The sequence below is a fragment of the Equus asinus genome, chromosome 22 (genome assembly GCF_041296235.1).
Source record: "Equus asinus isolate D_3611 breed Donkey chromosome 22, EquAss-T2T_v2, whole genome shotgun sequence".
NCBI classification, from domain to species: Eukaryota; Metazoa; Chordata; class Mammalia; order Perissodactyla; family Equidae; genus Equus; species Equus asinus.
This window is the reverse complement of record NC_091811.1, coordinates 12,950,355-12,967,620: the sequence shown is the minus strand read 5'-3', so window position 1 is coordinate 12,967,620 and position 17,266 is coordinate 12,950,355. Positions and strand designations below refer to the sequence as shown.

The window sequence follows — 17,266 nt, the reverse complement described above, 5'->3', positions numbered from 1 at the left end:
TCAGCTCCTCTAGGTTTTAGAATGCATTCTGAGTTTTGTTTTTTTGAGCAGCTGTACCTTGCTAATTATGGTTTTGTGCTCCCTGAACACACAGCAGTCGCCAGAAGGGGGTGTCATCCAGAAGCAGAGTGGGAGGCAGGGAGAAGCTGGCAGGGGATTAAAAAAGTTACTTGTGGATAACCCACAAGGTGGAGAATGGAGGTTTGATTCTAAGAGTGTTTGGCTGACACTGATTCCAGAAGCAGACCTGCCTTGTTGCAGGGTTCCTGGGCTGCAGGCACGTCCTGATCTAGGTGAAGGGAGCCCTCTGGAGCTGTGCACCACCCGTGCAGCCATTTGTGGTGGCTGTGTTCATTCTCAGGAAGGCCTGTCTGTGTCGAGATTGTTATACTACTAAAATAAAGGAGGGCAGATTTGTCTGTATTTTACCACTCAGACTTACTCATTCTAGGCAATGGCTTTAAGGACTCAAGTGCACAGAGTAAGGCATCATTTTCTATTCTCTTCCATTCTTAGAGCCTTTTAGAGAGGGTGCAGGGGACACCGAGAACGCTTTCACCCTTCACAGGGCAGGTGTGTCTGCCTTGGCCAGACAGGACACAGACGTGTGATTTTCTGGTGGGGGTGGAAGTTGAGGGGGATGAGGACGGACGAGTGGGTGGTGAGCCAGGCAGGAAGGCCGTTCAAGGCCTTCAGGCGAATCCACAGCTGAGGCACTGGATCAGGCCTGTCCCCACCAGGGCCATGGAAAGGGTCAGTAAAACAGCGTGATTTCCTCTGTTTCCACCCCTCAGGGACCGAGGGGAGGTGGGGAGAGGGAAGAGCAACTTATTTTGTTTTCCTAGAAAGCCTCAGCTTTCTAGCAAGCATGGATCCATCACAGAGTCCTGGAAGCAGCTCAAAGATGGCGCTCCCTGGCTGAGCGTGCTTGGACTTAGCCAGAGGAGCACTGAGTGGGTGGGAGGCCAGGACGGCAGGGTCCAGTCCGCTCAGGAGCCCCCTGGCTGTTCTCCTCCAGGTGGCTCTTGGCCCCTACTGTTTGAGTCTCCTGGTTTGCAGAGTGGCAGGTGGCTCTGCTGCCCGCCCCCAGCACCCTTCTCTGGCTCCCTCCCTTAGCCACAGCACTCTCTGGCAGGAGGATACCTGGGTGGGCTGGTCCTTGGGTGTCACAGGATTCTTCCAGAATCAGGGCTTTGTTTAGAGCGAGATTTCTCAATCTCAGCACTACTGACATTTCGGCCTGACAATCATTGTAGGGGCTGTCCTGTGTGCTGGACGTTTGGCAGCATCCCCGGCCTCTACTCACCAGATGCCAGGAGCCAAACCCCCTTCCCTCAGTTGTGACGATCAAAAATGTCTCTAGACATTGCCAAATGTCCCTGGGGTAGGTGGCAAAATCTCCCGCAGTTGAGAACTGTTGGTTTAGGGCATGGGGAAAGTTGTTGACAAAAGGAGGGGACACGGCCAGAAGATTTAGCCTGTTACACAGAGACCAGTCACAGGGGAAAACAATTTCTGTGTGTCTCTCTGTGGGAGTGAATCCCTGATCAACTCTCCCAGCTTCAAGGTCTGGGCTGCTCTCCTCCCTGATGGGCTGTCATCCCTCCCCTCCTGGGGACACCTCCAGGGTTACTTTTCTGACTCTCCCAATCTGTAAACCTCACCCCATCACGCTTCCTGCCCTGCTGGAGTCCAAGTCTCTGCCCGCCCACAGGCCACAGGAACACGCCTGCAGACACCCCCTCCCCAGGGTGCCCAGCGGGACTCACTTGTCGGAGACCTTCTCGGAGCCCACGAACAAGCTGCTTCTGAGGAGGCCGGCCCGGGTGCCCAGGAAGGCCACGTCCACGCCGTGCTCCGATTCACTGTGGGGCAGACAGAGCAGGGATCATCAGCACCCAGGCAGTGCAGGCCAGGAAGAGGGCTCAGGGAGTCGGGGAAGGCCTGCAGGGTCTGCCGAGCCTGCCCTGGCAGCAGGCCCCTCGGACTCGGGCCGGATCCGGGCAGGCTGGCCCCCCGGGGCTGCACAGCGCGCTCACCGTCCTCCGGGAGCACCGCCTTCACCGACAGCAGGTCCACTGGCTCCCCCGCCGCCAGCACCTCCCCTTGTTAACAGGGTCCCCGGGCCTCTGCCTCTATTTTTCAGATCTAACTCCTAACCTGTCTACTAGGCTTTGGGGGTGTCTGGCTCTGGGAGACAGACAGAACTCAGGAAGAGAAACTGTCTTGGGCTCTCCCGAGCTCTGACTTGTCCTGACCACACGTGCAGAGCCTGGCGGTGTGACAGCCCTGCGAGCGCGCCCGTTCCCCGAGGAGCCGAGGGAGCCAGGGACGCAAACTTGCTGCCCAGATTTGGGGGAAAAATTATTAGCTAGCTGAAGTGTGACTAATTTTTCTCACAGTCTCAAAGCCATGCTGCTATGACAATGGCACCAGGGTGGATGTCATCACTTCTTCATTTAAAATTTTTTTAAATTTCAGCTTTATTTAGGTATAGTTGACATATAAAATTGTAAGATATTTAAAGTGTATGTTGTGGTGATTTGATACACGTATACACTGTGAAAGGATTCCCCCATCTAATTAATTAACACATCCACCACCTCACACAGTTATCTTTTTTTTTTTGGTGAGAACATTTCAGTTCTACTACCTTAGCAAATTTCAATATACAATACAGTGTTATCATCTATAGTCACCATGTTCTGCGTTAGATCCTCAGACCTTATTCAGCTCATATTTGAAAGTTTGTATCCTTTTACCACCTCTCCCTATTTCCCCACCCCCAGCCCCTGGCACCCTCTTTTCCCCTCTGTTTCCGAGTTTGACTTTTTTTTTTAGATCCCCCATATAAATGACACCATGCAGTATTTGTCTTTCTCTGGCTTATTTCACTTAGTATAATGCCCCCAAGGTCCATCCATGTTGTCACACATGCAGCATTTCCTTCTTTCTTATGGCTGAATAGCATTCTATTGTGCGAGTGTGTATATATATATCCACACACCACATCTTCTTTATCCATTCATCCATTGATGGACACTTAGCAAGGTATGTTTCCATACCTTGGCTGTTGTGAGTAATGCTGCAATGAACATGGGAGCACAGATATCTCTTCCACACCCAGTTTTCCTTTCCTTTAGATTTATACTCAGAATTGGAATTGCTGGATCATATGATGGTTTTATTTATTTATTTATTTATTTTTAGGAAGATTAGCCCTGAGCTAACATCTGCTGCCAATCCTCCTCTTTTTGCTGAGGAAGCCTGGCCCTGAGCTAACATCCTTGCCCATCTTCCTCTACTTTATTTGCGGGACGCCTACCACAGCATGGCTTGACAAGTGGTGCCATGTCTGCACCTGGGATCCGAACCGGCGAACCCTGGGCCGCCAAAGTGCAGCATGTGAACTTAACCACTATGCCACCAGGCCCACCCATATTTTTAATTTTTTGAGGAACATCCATACTGTTTTCCTTAGTGACTGCACCACTTTACATTCCCACCAACAGTGCACCAGAATTCCCTTTTCTCCACATCCTTGCCAGCACTTGTTATCTCTTGTCTTTTTTATAACAACCATTCTGACAGGTGTGAGGTGACGTACCATTCTGGTTTTGATTGCATTTCCCTGATGATTAGTGATGCTGAGACCCTTTTCATGTACCTGTTGACCTTTGCATGTCTCCTTTAAAAAAAATGTCTATTCAGGTACTCTGACCACTTTTTAATTGGATTGCTTGGTTTTTTGCTGTTAAGTTATACGAGTTCTTTCTATATTTGGATATTAACCCCTTGCAGATAAATAAGTTATAAGTATCTTCTACCATTCAGTAGATTGCCTTGTCATTTTGTTGATGGTCCTTTGCTATGTAGAACTGTTTTGGTTTGATGTAATCCCACTTGTTTATTATCACTTTTGTTGCCTTTGTTTTTGACGTCAAATCCAAAAAATCATTGCCATGACTTATGTCAATGAGCTTATCTGCCATGTTTTCTTCTAGGAGTTTTATGGCCTCAGGTCTTACCTTCAAGTCTTTAATTCATTTCGAGTTGATTTTTGTGTATGGTGTTAGCGGTCCAGTTTCACTGCTGTGCATGTGGCTGTCCAGTTTTCCCAACACCATTTATTGAAGACACTGTCCTTTCCTCCTTGTATATTCTTGGCTCCTTTGTCATAAATTAATTGATCATGTATGTATGGGCTTATTGCTGGGCTCTCTTCGGTTCCATTGATCCATGTGTCCGATTTTATGCCAGTGCCATACTGGTTTGATTACTATAGCTTTATAATGTAGTTTGAAATTAGGAAGTGCGATGCCTCCAGCTTTGTTTTTCTTGCTGAAGACTGCTTTGGCTAGTCAGGCCTTTTGTGGTTCCATACAAATTTTAGGATTGTTTGTTCTATTTCTGTGAAAAATGCCATTGGAATTAAAAATATTTTTTAATTGACATACAATATGATATTAGTTTCAGGTGTACAACATAGTGATTCAACGTCTATGTACGTTACGAAACGATCACCACCACAAGCCTATTTAGCATCCATCACCGTACAAAGTTAATACAATATTAGTGACTATATTCCTCATGGTGCACGTCTCGTTCCCATGACCTATTCATTCTATAACTAGAAGTTTGTACCTCCTGATCACCCGCATCCATTCTGCTCCCCTTGAAGCCCCTTCCCCTCTGGTAACCACCAGTCTGTTTTCTGTATCTATGCGTCTGGCTCTGTTTTGTTTTGTTTGTTCATTTATTTTGTTTTTAGATTCCACATATGAGTGAAATCATAAGGTGTTCGTCTTTCTCTGTCTGACTTATTTAACTTATCACAATACCCTCTAGGTCCATCCATGTTGCTGCAAATAGCACGATTTCATTCTTTTTTTACAGCTGAGTAGTATTTCATTACACATATACCACAACACAAAGAGGCTGAGATCAGGGAGCGTGATACCTCCAGCTTTGTTCTTTCTCCAGATAGCTGTGCCTCTTCAGGGTCTCCTGTGGTTCCACACAAATTTTAGATTTATTTACTCTGAAAAGTGCCATTGGTGGGCCGTCCCTGTGGCCTAGTGGTTAAGGTTGGTGTGCTCCACTTCGGCGGCCCAGGAGAGGCAGGATAAATAATTGAATCTTTCTGTTTATTTACCAGTTTTTAGAATAATGAGTTGGTTTCCTAACATCTTCCAAAGATGACCAATGAGAGTTTTTTTCGGTATTATCATAAACACAGGATTTTAGCATATTTAACGTGTTTTAAGCCATTGCAGTCATTATTATTTGTGCTGCTCTGATTGTCCCACGGTTGGCCAGTGAGAGCCTCTGCAGGTTGGCTCTGGGGTCCCGTTGGCACAAACTCCTTAGTCTTTAGTAACTTCTTGCTTCCTGATATGACAAGATGCTCCTGGCTCATTTGTACATTTCCTGCCCCCTTCCTGGGCTGAGACATTTCTCCAATTCTCCAAAGGTCACTCACTAGAGTCATGTTAATGAGGACTTTTTTTTTTTTTTTTTTTTTGCTGAGGAAGATTTGCCCTGAGCTAACATCTGTGCCCATCTTCCTCCACTTTACATATGGGTTGCTGCCACAGTGTGGCTGACAAGTTGTGTCGGTCTGCACCAGGATCCGAACCTGTGAACCCAGGCCATCAAAGGAGAGCACACCAAACTTAACCACTACGCCACGGGGCCCCTAACGAGGGTTTCTTAATGTGGACTTTGCTAGTCCATGATCTGGGTCTAGGGTGTTCAGTGAGATCGGTCCTTTCAGGGGACAGAGCTAGGGTGCCCTTTTTGTTTCTTCAAGAGAAAATACATCACGAGTTCAAACGGATATTTCCAATTCATCCTTAGCATATACCTAGACTTTGATTTTTAAAATTTGCATCTCTTTTCTCTTTTGCTGAAAATCTTGGTTCATAATAACATTAACATAATACTATTTTCTCTATCTATATTGATAAATTTGAGAATAACAGTGCCAATGTTGTTTCTAGCAACGTGATTATTGAGCAGTTTCAGATTTTATTTGTTTAGTGTTTATAGATCTTTGTTTCAAAGTCCCTTGAAGGAATTCCCCTATATATGGTTATTTCATGAACTTGATACACAGCTAAGTTTGTTTCCTTTGCTTTCGTTTTTTAGACGTGATTTTTTAGAATTTAGTTTTGTTTTGTAATGATACAAAGCGACACGGTTCCAGAGTCAGATAGCCAAAATCAGGCGCATTTCGAAGAGTCTGCCTCTGCCCCCATCCCCCTTCTTCCTTCACTCGGCCTGTAGGTAAGCTTTTTTGTTTGCTTGTTTATGGTTCCATTAAAAACTATAAATGTATATGTTTATATATGTGTAAGTAACTGTGAAAACACATTTGCATTTCCTCCTTTTTAGATAACACTGGGGGTATTATACACACTTTTCTCCATTGCTGAGACCATTCCATAGCAGTATGTAGGGATTTTTCTCATCTTTTACAGCTATGTAGGATCCCACCATATGGATCTACCACGGTTTATTTAACTACGCTCCTACTGATGGACATTTCCTTTATTTCCAATCCTTTACTGTTATAAATAGTGTTATAATGAATAGCTCCTGTGTATGTCTTTTCCTATTTTTGCCTGTGAATATTTAGGATAAATTCTCCTAAAAGTGGGACTGCTGGGTCAAAGTGTAAATGCATATGTAGTTTTGTTAAATATTGTCAAATTCTCCTCCGTATGCTCTGAAACATTTTGTATTCCTACCCACAATATACAAGAGTGCCTGGTTCTCCGCAGCCTCGCCAAATGTGCACAGCAACAAACTGCAGTGGTGACCTATCGAGTGAGCGACAAGCTCTGTATAGTTTTAATTTGCATTCCCTTTATTATGAGCGAGATTGAGCATTTGTTCATATATTTAAGGGACTATTTGCATGTATTCTCTATGGACTCTCCATATCTCTCAATCATCCTTCCTATAAAGAGGCTGGTTTTTTCCTTAGCTATTTCTGAAGCTCTTTATCTGTCCTGAAGACGCACTGTAGGGATGGCAGCCTTTTATTTGTTTTATAAGTTGCAAACATTTTTCCAGTCTGTCATTTCTCTTTCACCCTGCTCAAGTTTTTATTTTTGCCAAATAAAAATTTTTCTGTTGTTAAATTTATCAGTCATTTCTTCATGGCTTCTGGACTGGAGGAGTCAGTGGGAGGGGTCTCCCCACACCTACATTTTACAGCCAGTGATTCCTGTGTCTTCTTAGCGCTCACACAGTTTCACTTTTATCTTCGAGCCATTTGGCCCTGATCCAGGTGTACCGTGTGATGAAGGAATACGATGTTATCATTCCCCATATGGCTTCCAACCCATCGCTCCCTCACAGATTCGACACGATGCCTTCGCCATATACTAAATTTCCACGTGCATTTAGATGAATTTCTAGATTTTCTATTCTGTTCCCTCGGTCTGCCTCTCTCTTCAAGGGTCAATACCACACTTTATAAATTGTAGAGATTTTGTAATATGTTTTAATATCTTGGTAGAACCAACCTTCCTTCATTGCTTTTCTTTTTCAAGGTTTTCCTGGCTGTTCTTGCCTATTCTTCCAAATGAGCTTTATAATTGACTTATCCGGACCCCGAAAAATATTGATAGCATTTTTATTGTGATTGCATTAAATTTATAAACTAACTTAGGAGGAATTCATATCTTTGTGATGTTGAGTCTTCCTAACCAAAAACACTAAATATCTCTCCATTCATTCAAGTCTACTTTTGTGTCTTTCAGGAGTGTTTTATAACTTTCCCTATGTAAGCTTTTGGACACTTCTTATGGTTTATGCTTAGGTATTTTGTTATATATATATACATTTTTTTCTCTCCTAAATAGGCCTCCTCACATTATGTCTTCTATCTGGCTTTTATTTGTATACATAAAGGTTATGAACTTTTGAATGTTGATATTATAAACTGCTACTTCACTGAATTCTCTTACCGTTTAGAGTAGTTTTCCTATTAATTCTCTTGTGATTTCCAGTTATATAATCATATCATCTTTTAAACAGAGATAACATTTCTTTCTTTCCAATTCTCATGGCCTCTAGGTGTGTTCCCTCTTTTGATTGCACTGACTACCACCTCCCGACCTTGTTAAACAGCAGGAGGCAAACTGGGCATGTGTCTTGCTCCTGTCTTTACTGAGAGAGCCCCTGGCCCTATTATGATGTTGACTTTCAGGTTTAGGTCAATTTTCATTTTATTCAGTGGTTGTTAAAAACATGAATGGATGTGAATATTTGTTCAGATATCTTTTCTGCACCTATGGAGATGATTATATGATTTTCCCCCTTAGCTTCATTAATATGTTGTTAACATTAATATGGCCTTGGGCAGGTTGGATGTCTCACTCTGCCTTGGTTTCCTCATCTGTAAAATGGGGACACTGATAGTACCTATACTGTAGGATTGTTGTGAGAGTCAAGTGGTTAGCATACGCTAAGTACTTAGAACAGCGCCTGGCACGCTGTACTCTTGTCCTTCCTGTACTTTAGTTTTATTTAACTGTGAACAGGTAATACATTCACATGGTTCAAAATTGTACCAAAAAGTTATACAGTGAAAGTGTCCCTTCCATCTCTCTTTCAGTTACCCATTTTTCTAACTGAAGCAGTTGGTGAGCACTGTCTCCTATTTCGCCTTCCAGAGATATTTTATATATATGTACACATACATGCTTCTTCCCTCTTTTAACAGATATGATGCATACCACGCACAGCGTTCTGCCTCTTGCTTTTTTAAATAGGTGATTGTTCCTATACAATTCTGCTGGTGTTTTCACTAGGATAGCATTAATCACCTTACTGCATGTCTAGCAGAGGTTTAACATCTTCATGCTGTTGTTGACACTCCCTGTTCAGGAACAAGCTGTGGTCCACTCTATTCCTAACCTCATTAATATCTTACGCCCTCTCAGCACTCATGTGAGGACAGACACACACACACATCATTCATCTCTTCTTTCCATCTGGCCACTAAACATGATGGCGCCAGGTAAGGATCCGCAAAGGGAGGGAGGCAGTCTGAGACGCTGGGAAACACTGAGGGCAAGTTTGTCCTTCATGGTGTCTTGACCTTTCCTGCTGGAAACAAGGCCCCAGTCCTCTGGAGCTGCTGTCTCCAGGGTACTTTGGCTAATGGGCTCTCACTAGCCCAGCTGGCCCAAGCTAGGGCCCACCCTTGGGAGAGGGGTTGTTGGGATGGGGCTGCTACAGTGGGGATGGGGGATTCGGACCTGTGCCGGGCCAGGGGGCCTGCCCTGGAGCTTTTGCAGAGGGGAGAGAGGGCAGCAGCATGTGTGCGTGCGGAAGCTTCGCCAAGCCCTGCTTTACAGGGGCTGTGTGAAGGTCCTTCTCGCTCCGCTGACATCTTCCCACCCTTGTCACTGTCACTGTTCATCTTAGGCCAGAGGATGTGGGTGGTCCCCTGAGCCGCTGGCCAGGTAGTGGAAGGGACCCTGACTCAGCCAAGGGAATCCTGGGTTTCCCTCCTCGGCACCGTCAGCCCCACCTGGTACCTACTCAGAGATGTTGAGAGCCAGCGCAGTCCAGTAGGCTTCCATGGGCGCCGTCACCACCGCGTCAAACAATGCCTCCTGCACCAGCTCCTCGTCACCTGGGGGCAGAATAAAGGAGACCAGCCCACTCAGCTCCCCCACGGTTAGGAACACAGCCAGGTTCCTTCTCAGGAACCCTGCACTTCAGGGAACAAGGTGTCCTTATGAATGCATGTCTGGAACACAAATAACCATCTTTGAGAGCTTGAGGAAGTCACCTCACCTCTTTCAACCTTTATTTCCTCCACCCCAAACACACATGAGTAGAACTGAATGGTTTCTAAGGCTCTTTCCAGTTCTACCGTTCTGTAAAGTAGGAGAACCCCTCAGTAACATCAGAGTTCGATCCGTGCCCAGCCCGCCCTCCAGCTCAACTCTCATCACACTGCTTCCCAATCGTCGCCCTCACAACACATCGGCCTTTTGCCAATTCTGTGGGTGTGACTTCGCCTCAGAGCCCCTACACATACTGTTCCCTTGATGTGGATGCTCTTTTCCCTTCTCTTTGCATGAGTGGCTCTTTCTTTTCCTTCTCTCTCTTTAAAAAATTTATTTATTTTTATTGAGGTGAAATTCATATAACATATAATATAAAACCAATCGCTCTCGCGTTTATAATTCAAGGGCATCTAGTCCATTCACAGTGTCGTGTAGCCATCACCTCTGTCTAGTTCCACAATGTTTTCATCGCCCCCAAATGAGATCCCATACTCACGAAGCCACTTGGGTGGCTCTTTTTTGTCCTCAGCTTAAGTGACACCTCCTGACAGAGGTGGCCTTCCCTGACCATCCGTTTAACGCAGGCCCCATTTTTTTCCCCAGACATCACCTTGTTCATGGGACTTATCACGATTCTTGATAACCTACATCTACACACAGGTGCTTGCTTCTTTATCATGTGGCTTCTCCACCAGATTACAAGCTCTCTGAGTGAGGGCCTCGTCTGGGGCATCTCTGTGGCCTCAGCGCCTGCCCCAGGGCTGGCACAGAGTCCGTGCTCAGCACAGACTTGTTGATGGAATGAATGAATGAACAAATGAGTGCCCTGTCGGGCCAGCAGGGGAGGCGGGTCCTCTCTCGAGGGTGACATTTATGTGACAGGATGACTGGCTCCTTCTTCCAAAGACGAAGGAGAAGGACATGCTGAGGGTGTGGCCCGGTGGTTTCACCAGTTGCATTAGTGTAGCGGACTTCCAGGTTAGCCTGAGACCCGGGCATCAGAAACACTCACAGAGCACAGGCTGCAAGAGGCCGTCCGGTCAAACACCCTCCTCTTCAGGGATGAGGACTCTGGGGTGCAGAGCATCAGCTACAGGCTCCGGGGCCCACTGCTGGGGGTGTCTGATGGGCAGGCTGATGACCTTACACTGTGCGAGCTGCTCTCTGGAACCTTGGCAGTGCTTGAGTGACAGAGGCTTAAAGAGCCCCCAGTCCCTGACGTGGGGTTACACGTATGCTGCCACAGCCCCAGGAACGCCTCGTCACCAGCTCCGCCCCACAGTGGATCGGGCTGTGCCTGTTCTCCCTAAGCCACCAGTGAGCTCCAGAGACAGGGCTGCAGGGCAGTCGCCCCCAGCCCGCCCTCCCTGCAAAGTCCTGAGCTGTGGGACCCCCAAGGAAAAGTCCAAAGGGGCAGGCGGCACTCACACTCCAGGTCTGGGTCCTCCCCCGTCAGGAAGCGGACCACGGCCTCTAGCTGGCTGAGCTTCCGGTGGTCGGGGTCGATATCCGTGGTGCAGTAGATCCTGGAGCTCAGGGGAGTCAACGTTACCTCGAAAATCCCCCCTTTCTCCCTCCCATTCTCCACTCCCCCCGGGCAGCAACTCTCCCACTTACCAGTCACTGGCCAGGGTCAGATCTGGGTGAAGCAAGTCGTGCAGGCCTGAAACCAGAGTTCACACTCGGCACGGTGCTCACCACTGTGCGAGGATGTGCGCCTGGACTGTTCATAAACTGCCAGGAAGCGTCCTCGGGGGAGAGGAGGTCTCATTCTCCCTTGTTCTCACTCAGAGTCGGACTCACCAATAGGATGGTGCTGGGGTCCTATTGTATGATCCATGGAGTATGGGGTCTGCATATGCCATGCCTTTGTCCGTGTTGCTCCTGAAATGCCTTTTCTTCCCGTTGCCTCATATCCAAACCCCACCGATTAGGATCTCCCCCCAAGGAGCTAATACTTGGAAACCAGTGATGTCAGCTTCATTGTCTTCATTGTTCTCCACTAAGCTAAATGGCCAGTCAAAAGATGAGCCCAGAGATGGGCCATGTCTGTTTGGTGTAATCTCTGTAGCCTCATGCCCAGCATGGCGCCTACACTGACCATATGCTCAGTATGTGTTTGTTGATTGAATGTATGAATGAACAAATGCCCAAGTGAGCACCTACTCAGTGCTAAAAAATAAATAAATGCTCAATGAAGGTTCACTGAATTGAAGGAAAGGATGACGGAAAGGCCAAGGGGGCATCTGTGGAGTCATTAAAAGGGGTACTGAATTGACACAGACACAAGGCAAATAGCAAAAGGGTGATGCTCCATTCCCCACAGGAAACCCAGGAAGCCCAGTCAGGTCCATGCTTCCAAGCCCCTGGGTCACTGGTGGGTCTCACTCACAGAAGTGGGTCAGGGACAGCAGCCTCTGCCCCCTGCAGCAATGTGACGTGGGAATATCCGGGTAGAGGAAGGAAGAAGGCATCAGGGGGGCCTGGGGGCTGATTGTTTTGGGGACAGTGGGGGGCAGGGAAGGAGAGTGTTCCAATGTCATGGGCACAGGCTGCAAAAGGGCAAGTGCAGCGGTTATGTGGAAGCACGTAGCTGGGGACCTACCCAGCCTGGGTGGGGAAGGGGGGACAACTCCCGGAAAGTGACCTGAAGGGGGAGGGCTGGAGAGGAGAGCAGGTCAGGGCGGGTTCGGCATGTGAAGAGGGAAGAGGTGCGGAAGGCCGTGAAAGGTCCTTAGCAGTAACACAGTCCGATTTGGCCTTTCTAGAAAGATCCCTCTGGCAGAAGTTCAGAGGAAGGGAGATGCAGGGAGACTAGTTGGAGGCTGCAGTGGTTGTCCAGGAGAGAGGTGCCAATGTCTAGAGTGGTGGCAGAGCGATGGAGAGATGAAACGCACTCAAGGGATGGTAAAGAACAGACAGAATGGGAGCATTAAATAGAATTGTGGCCACATCTTCCAGGGACTTCCTGAGATGTCCCTGAGCTCTCGATATAGGTTTTGCTCTCTCAAGGTGCTCAGGTCGCTGCAAGCCATGAGCAGGTGGGGTTAGGGAGGATGGGGCCCCCCTCTCCCATCCTCCCCCACCATTTCCCACCACCCGGCTCAGCTTCACTTCCCAGAAGCCCCCTGTTATGGGTTGAATTGTGTCCCCCCAAAAGATATGCTGAAGTCTTACTGTGAATGTGACCTTGTTTGGAAATAGGGTCTTGGCAGATGTAATCAAGTTAAGATGAGGTCACTAGGGTGGGCCCTAATCCAACACACCTGGTGTCCTTGTAAGAGGGGGGGGAAAATAGAGACACAGGAGGGGAGAAGCCATGTGATGACGGAGGCAAAGGCTGAAGAGCCGCAGCTGCAAGCCACGGACACCCAGGGCTACCAGGACACACAAGAGCCTCCTTCCAGGACCGTGAGATGAGGCATTTCTGTTGTTTAAGCTACACAGTCTGCAGCACTTTGCTACGGCCGCCTAGCCGACTAGTGCAGATCTGCTCCCTTACTCTTCCCTGCCTTCCGGCTCAGCCGTCGGTAGTCTTCCGACAGGTAGAATCAGCCTTGATCAGAGACACACCCCCTTGAGGCCCGTCCCCCCGGCCGGCAGAGCCTTCCAGAACCTGACGGTGCAGGCTCGCCAAGTCTTAGGCTTTGCCGTTTTGCCGACTGACTGGCAGGTCCTGGATGCTCAGGGTACCTGGGACACACAGACTGCTCCTTGCCAGGCAGCCCTGCTCTGAGAGTCTGCTCTCAAGCCGGGGACGTGGGAGGCGTCAAACCAGCTCTGCCCGCCCACGATCCCAGGAGAATCCACTCTGTCCTCTGAACTCTCCACCAGGACCTGGCGTCAACCCACCTTCTTCCACAGACGTCTTCCCCAGAAGGATGTGTTCTCCGTGGCCCCGGGAGAGCACCACGCCCAGACTGCGGGAGAGCAGAGCAGCGCGCTCACCGCCCGCGCCGCCCCCGCCCGCTCCCTCGTCCCTCCTCCCGCGCTCTGCACGCCTCGGCGGGCACAACACGCTCCGGTTCTGCCCTGGCCTCGGGGGTTGTCCCCTCCAGAACTGAGGCAGCGTTTCTACTGTTTCATCAGCCCTTGTTCCTGAGAAGGACCTTGGAAATTCTACAGGCCATGAGCTCCGCCAGCCCCCGTTTTAATCAAGACACATCGTGACCTCTCAGGGACCCCGGGTCTCACAGGGTCCTACCAACAGCCTCATCCTTTTTGGCCTGGGGAGTCCCCCGTGCCTCCCTGTCTCTCCTGGTGACACATGGCTTTTGAACCTTCCCTAAACGTCTGAGCCACCCAGGGGGCTGTTAAAGATGCTGGCGCCTGGGCCGCCCGGGAGCTCTGGGTCAGCTGCTCTGGAAGGGGCCTGGGCATTGGCTGCTTTCCATACTCCTCAGGGGTTCTCCTGAGCAGTCAGGGCCCGGAACCCCTTCACTGAGGAACGAGGTAATTCAGAGATAAAGGCTCTCTGTTTCCTAATCTGCATAGTGCTTAGAGTTGAATATTTACACAGTTGGAAGGAACCTAAGAGATCTTCAAGTTTGATTTTTCATCTTACAATTGCATTGTTTTAAAAGTTTTAAGTAGATTATCTCATTTAATCCTCACAGTACTGTCAAGAAGCTGCTACTATTATTACCCCCATTTTAAAGAGGAGACATCTAAGGCACAGAGAGATTAAGTAGCTTGACTAAGGTTACACAGCCTGTAAGTCGTGGAGTTGGGGTTCAAGCCCTAGAAGTTTGGCTCCAGAACCTGCACACTAGGCTACACTGGCAAAGCAGGTCTAGACACCAAATTTCCTGAATGCGGACCTGGATCTTTTTCTACTCTGAGTTGCTGGTAGTCTTGCTCCCCCCACCCCTCCCCCTGCCAACAAAAACAGGCCCCTCACCTGAAAGGAGTGTCGCTGATGTCCGTGAAGAAGTAGTCATTGGCCAGGAAAAGGGCTCTCCTCTGAAAGACCAGAAAGGACAAGGGCTGGCTGGAGACGAGCACCTGCCCATGCCACCTGCCTGCCCCCACAAAGCCCTCATGGTCTCATCACCTCTGTGCACTTCCCTCCCTTCTCACCAGCTCGACGATCACCACACGCCTCGTCTTGTTGACACCCAGGGGCACATCACCCCCAGGCCCAGCAGAAGGCCGCCCTGGGGGTTGCCTGGACTAAAGGACCAAGGCCGAGACCTGCGCTGTCCCACACAGTGGCCACTAGCCACATGCGGTCGTTGAGCACTTGAAGTGTGCAACTGAGGAAGGGACTTTTCAAAGTTTAGTCAATGGGAGTTTAGATTTCCATTGTGGCTGGAGACTGCTGTGTTTGGACAGTGCAGTGTTGACAGTGACTCTAGGGTTCGGATGGGACCAGAGAGGAGGCTGCCAGTTTGTACTCAAAGCTTCTGGAGCTCATATGTGCACGACCTCCCCACAACCTTCTCCTCTCTTCAGTGTGGCCGAGGGAGCGTTGGGGGCACCGACCCTCCACTAAACCCTTCCCAGGGCCAAGTCACCCTTCACAACTTCTTTTTCCTTTCAAAGCTGCCATCTTTTGGGTGTTGGATTTGTATGGGCTAGGGCACCAGATGGTGCAGACAGTGGCTGAGGGCATGGGCTGGGTGTCGGACGGCTGGATTTAAGCCCGGCTCGGCTGCTGATGAGCTGTGTGCTCTGGGGTGAGTTACTTCACTTTTCTAGGCATCAATGTTCTCACCTGTAAATCAGGATTAAGAATGGCATCTCCTACATCAGCTTGCTGTGAGGGTGTGAGTGTGGTTTAATGCACGTGGGTGGGCATAGGGAAGAGCAGTATTTGCTCTGGGCTCTGAAGCTCTATGGATTGTCCTATTGGCAGACACAAGCATACATCACTGGGAAAGCCACATGTGGTAATTGGCATAGGGGCTGTTCAAATCACCTTCACGTCTCTCCGTCTTTTCTTCTTCCATTTTGGAAGCTGGAGATGTTGGAAGGGACACAGGGTGAGAGGGTAGCAAAAAGATGTTTTCTATAGGAAACCGCCTTTAGAGCAAACCCAAGTGAATGATTCTCTAGCACCGGCCTCATCCCATGTGATGCCCTCCCACCTCCCCTGCTTCAGTCAGATCCTCTCTCCAATTTCTCTCCTCACAGTAGTCATGGGCAGTTGGGAGCCAGCAAGGGCGGTGATGGCCTTGGGAGCCCCATGCTCCAAGGTGGGGCTGATTTGAGTGTCGGATTTGGGGGCCGTCTTTTAAATTTTTCCATTTTTTCAAATTAAAGAAAAAGGCAAAATAGTCCGATCTTGAGTGTACCATTCCAGTAGTTTTGATAAACATATACAGCCACATAATTACCTTCCCCAATCAAGATATGCAATGTTTGCATCCTCTAAAATCTCTGTTTCCTTCCAGTCATTCCCGCCCCGCCCCTCCATGGGCGAACTGTGTTCTGAATTCTATCATGGATCGGTTTTGCCTATTCTTATGGTATGTATTCTTTTGCGTCTGACTTCTTTTGCTTAACGTAATGTCTGTGCGATCCATCTATGTTGTTGAGCGTGCAGGAGTATTTCTCTTTCTATTGCCGAGTGGTACTCCAATGTGAGGATGCGCTAGTTTTCCTTTACATTCACCTGTCAGTGGGCATCCAGGGTGTTTCCAGATTGGGGCTTATAATGAACAAAGCTGCTATAAATATCCTTGAACAAGTCTTCTTGTGGACGTATGTTTTCATTCTCTTAATAAATACTTACGAATGGGATTGCTGGGTTGTATGCTAAATGTATGTTTGCCTATAAAGGCAAACTGCCAACAATTTTGCAAAGTCATTTTATTATACTTCCACTGGCAATGTGCAAGTTCCAATTTCTCTATATCTTTGCCAGAATTTGGTGTTATCAGCCTTTTAAATTTTAGCCATCATAGAGGGTGTGAAGTAGAATGTCACTGTGGTTTTAGTTTGCATTTCCCTGATGACTAAGGATGGTAAGCATATTTCCCCTGCTTGTTGGCCACGTGTACATCTTTGTTTGTGAAGTGTCTGCTCAAGCATTTTGCCCGTTTTTTACTGGGTTGTTAATCATTTTGTTAGTAATCTGTAGGAGTTCTTTATGTATTCTGCATAAAGTTCGTACCTTGCTTTTTAAATTTTCTTAACGGTGCCTTTGATGAGCAGAAACTTTGCTTTTGATGAAATCCAATTTATCAAATTTTATTTTATGTTTAGTGCTTTTGGTTTTTTGTCTAAGAAATCTTTGCACAAGCTCAGGTTGTGAAGACCTTTCTCTTATGTTTTCCTGTAGAAGCCTATAGTTCCAGCTTTTACGTTGAGGGCTGGGATCCATCTCAAATTAATTTGTGTGTGTGGTGTGAGATACGGCTCAGCATTTATTTTTTTCACACGTTTCTTCAGTTGTTCCAGCACTATTTCTCAAAAAGATTTTTCTTTCTCCGTTACTTGCCAAGGCG

General features: G+C 47.8%; 1 protein-coding gene across 2 annotated transcripts in view; it reads right to left on the bottom strand.

The window, feature by feature from the left end:
• Nucleotides 1–17,266, bottom strand: part of CACNA2D4 (calcium voltage-gated channel auxiliary subunit alpha2delta 4) — a 108,306-nt gene that overhangs the window by 51,576 nt on the left and 39,464 nt on the right. The window contains exons 19-24 of one of the 2 annotated variants that reach the window (XM_014854156.3): nt 14,716–14,777; nt 13,668–13,735; nt 11,433–11,478; nt 11,244–11,341; nt 9,562–9,655; nt 1,770–1,865 (exon numbers count right to left, since the gene is read on the bottom strand). In XM_014854156.3, the coding sequence (XP_014709642.1) occupies nt 1,770–1,865; nt 9,562–9,655; nt 11,244–11,341; nt 11,433–11,478; nt 13,668–13,735; nt 14,716–14,777 (464 nt within the window). Of the gene's footprint in view, nt 1–1,769; nt 1,866–9,561; nt 9,656–11,243; nt 11,348–11,432; nt 11,479–13,667; nt 13,736–14,715; nt 14,778–17,266 lie in introns of both variants that reach the window. The other variant, XM_070494322.1, reaches the window with a different exon arrangement.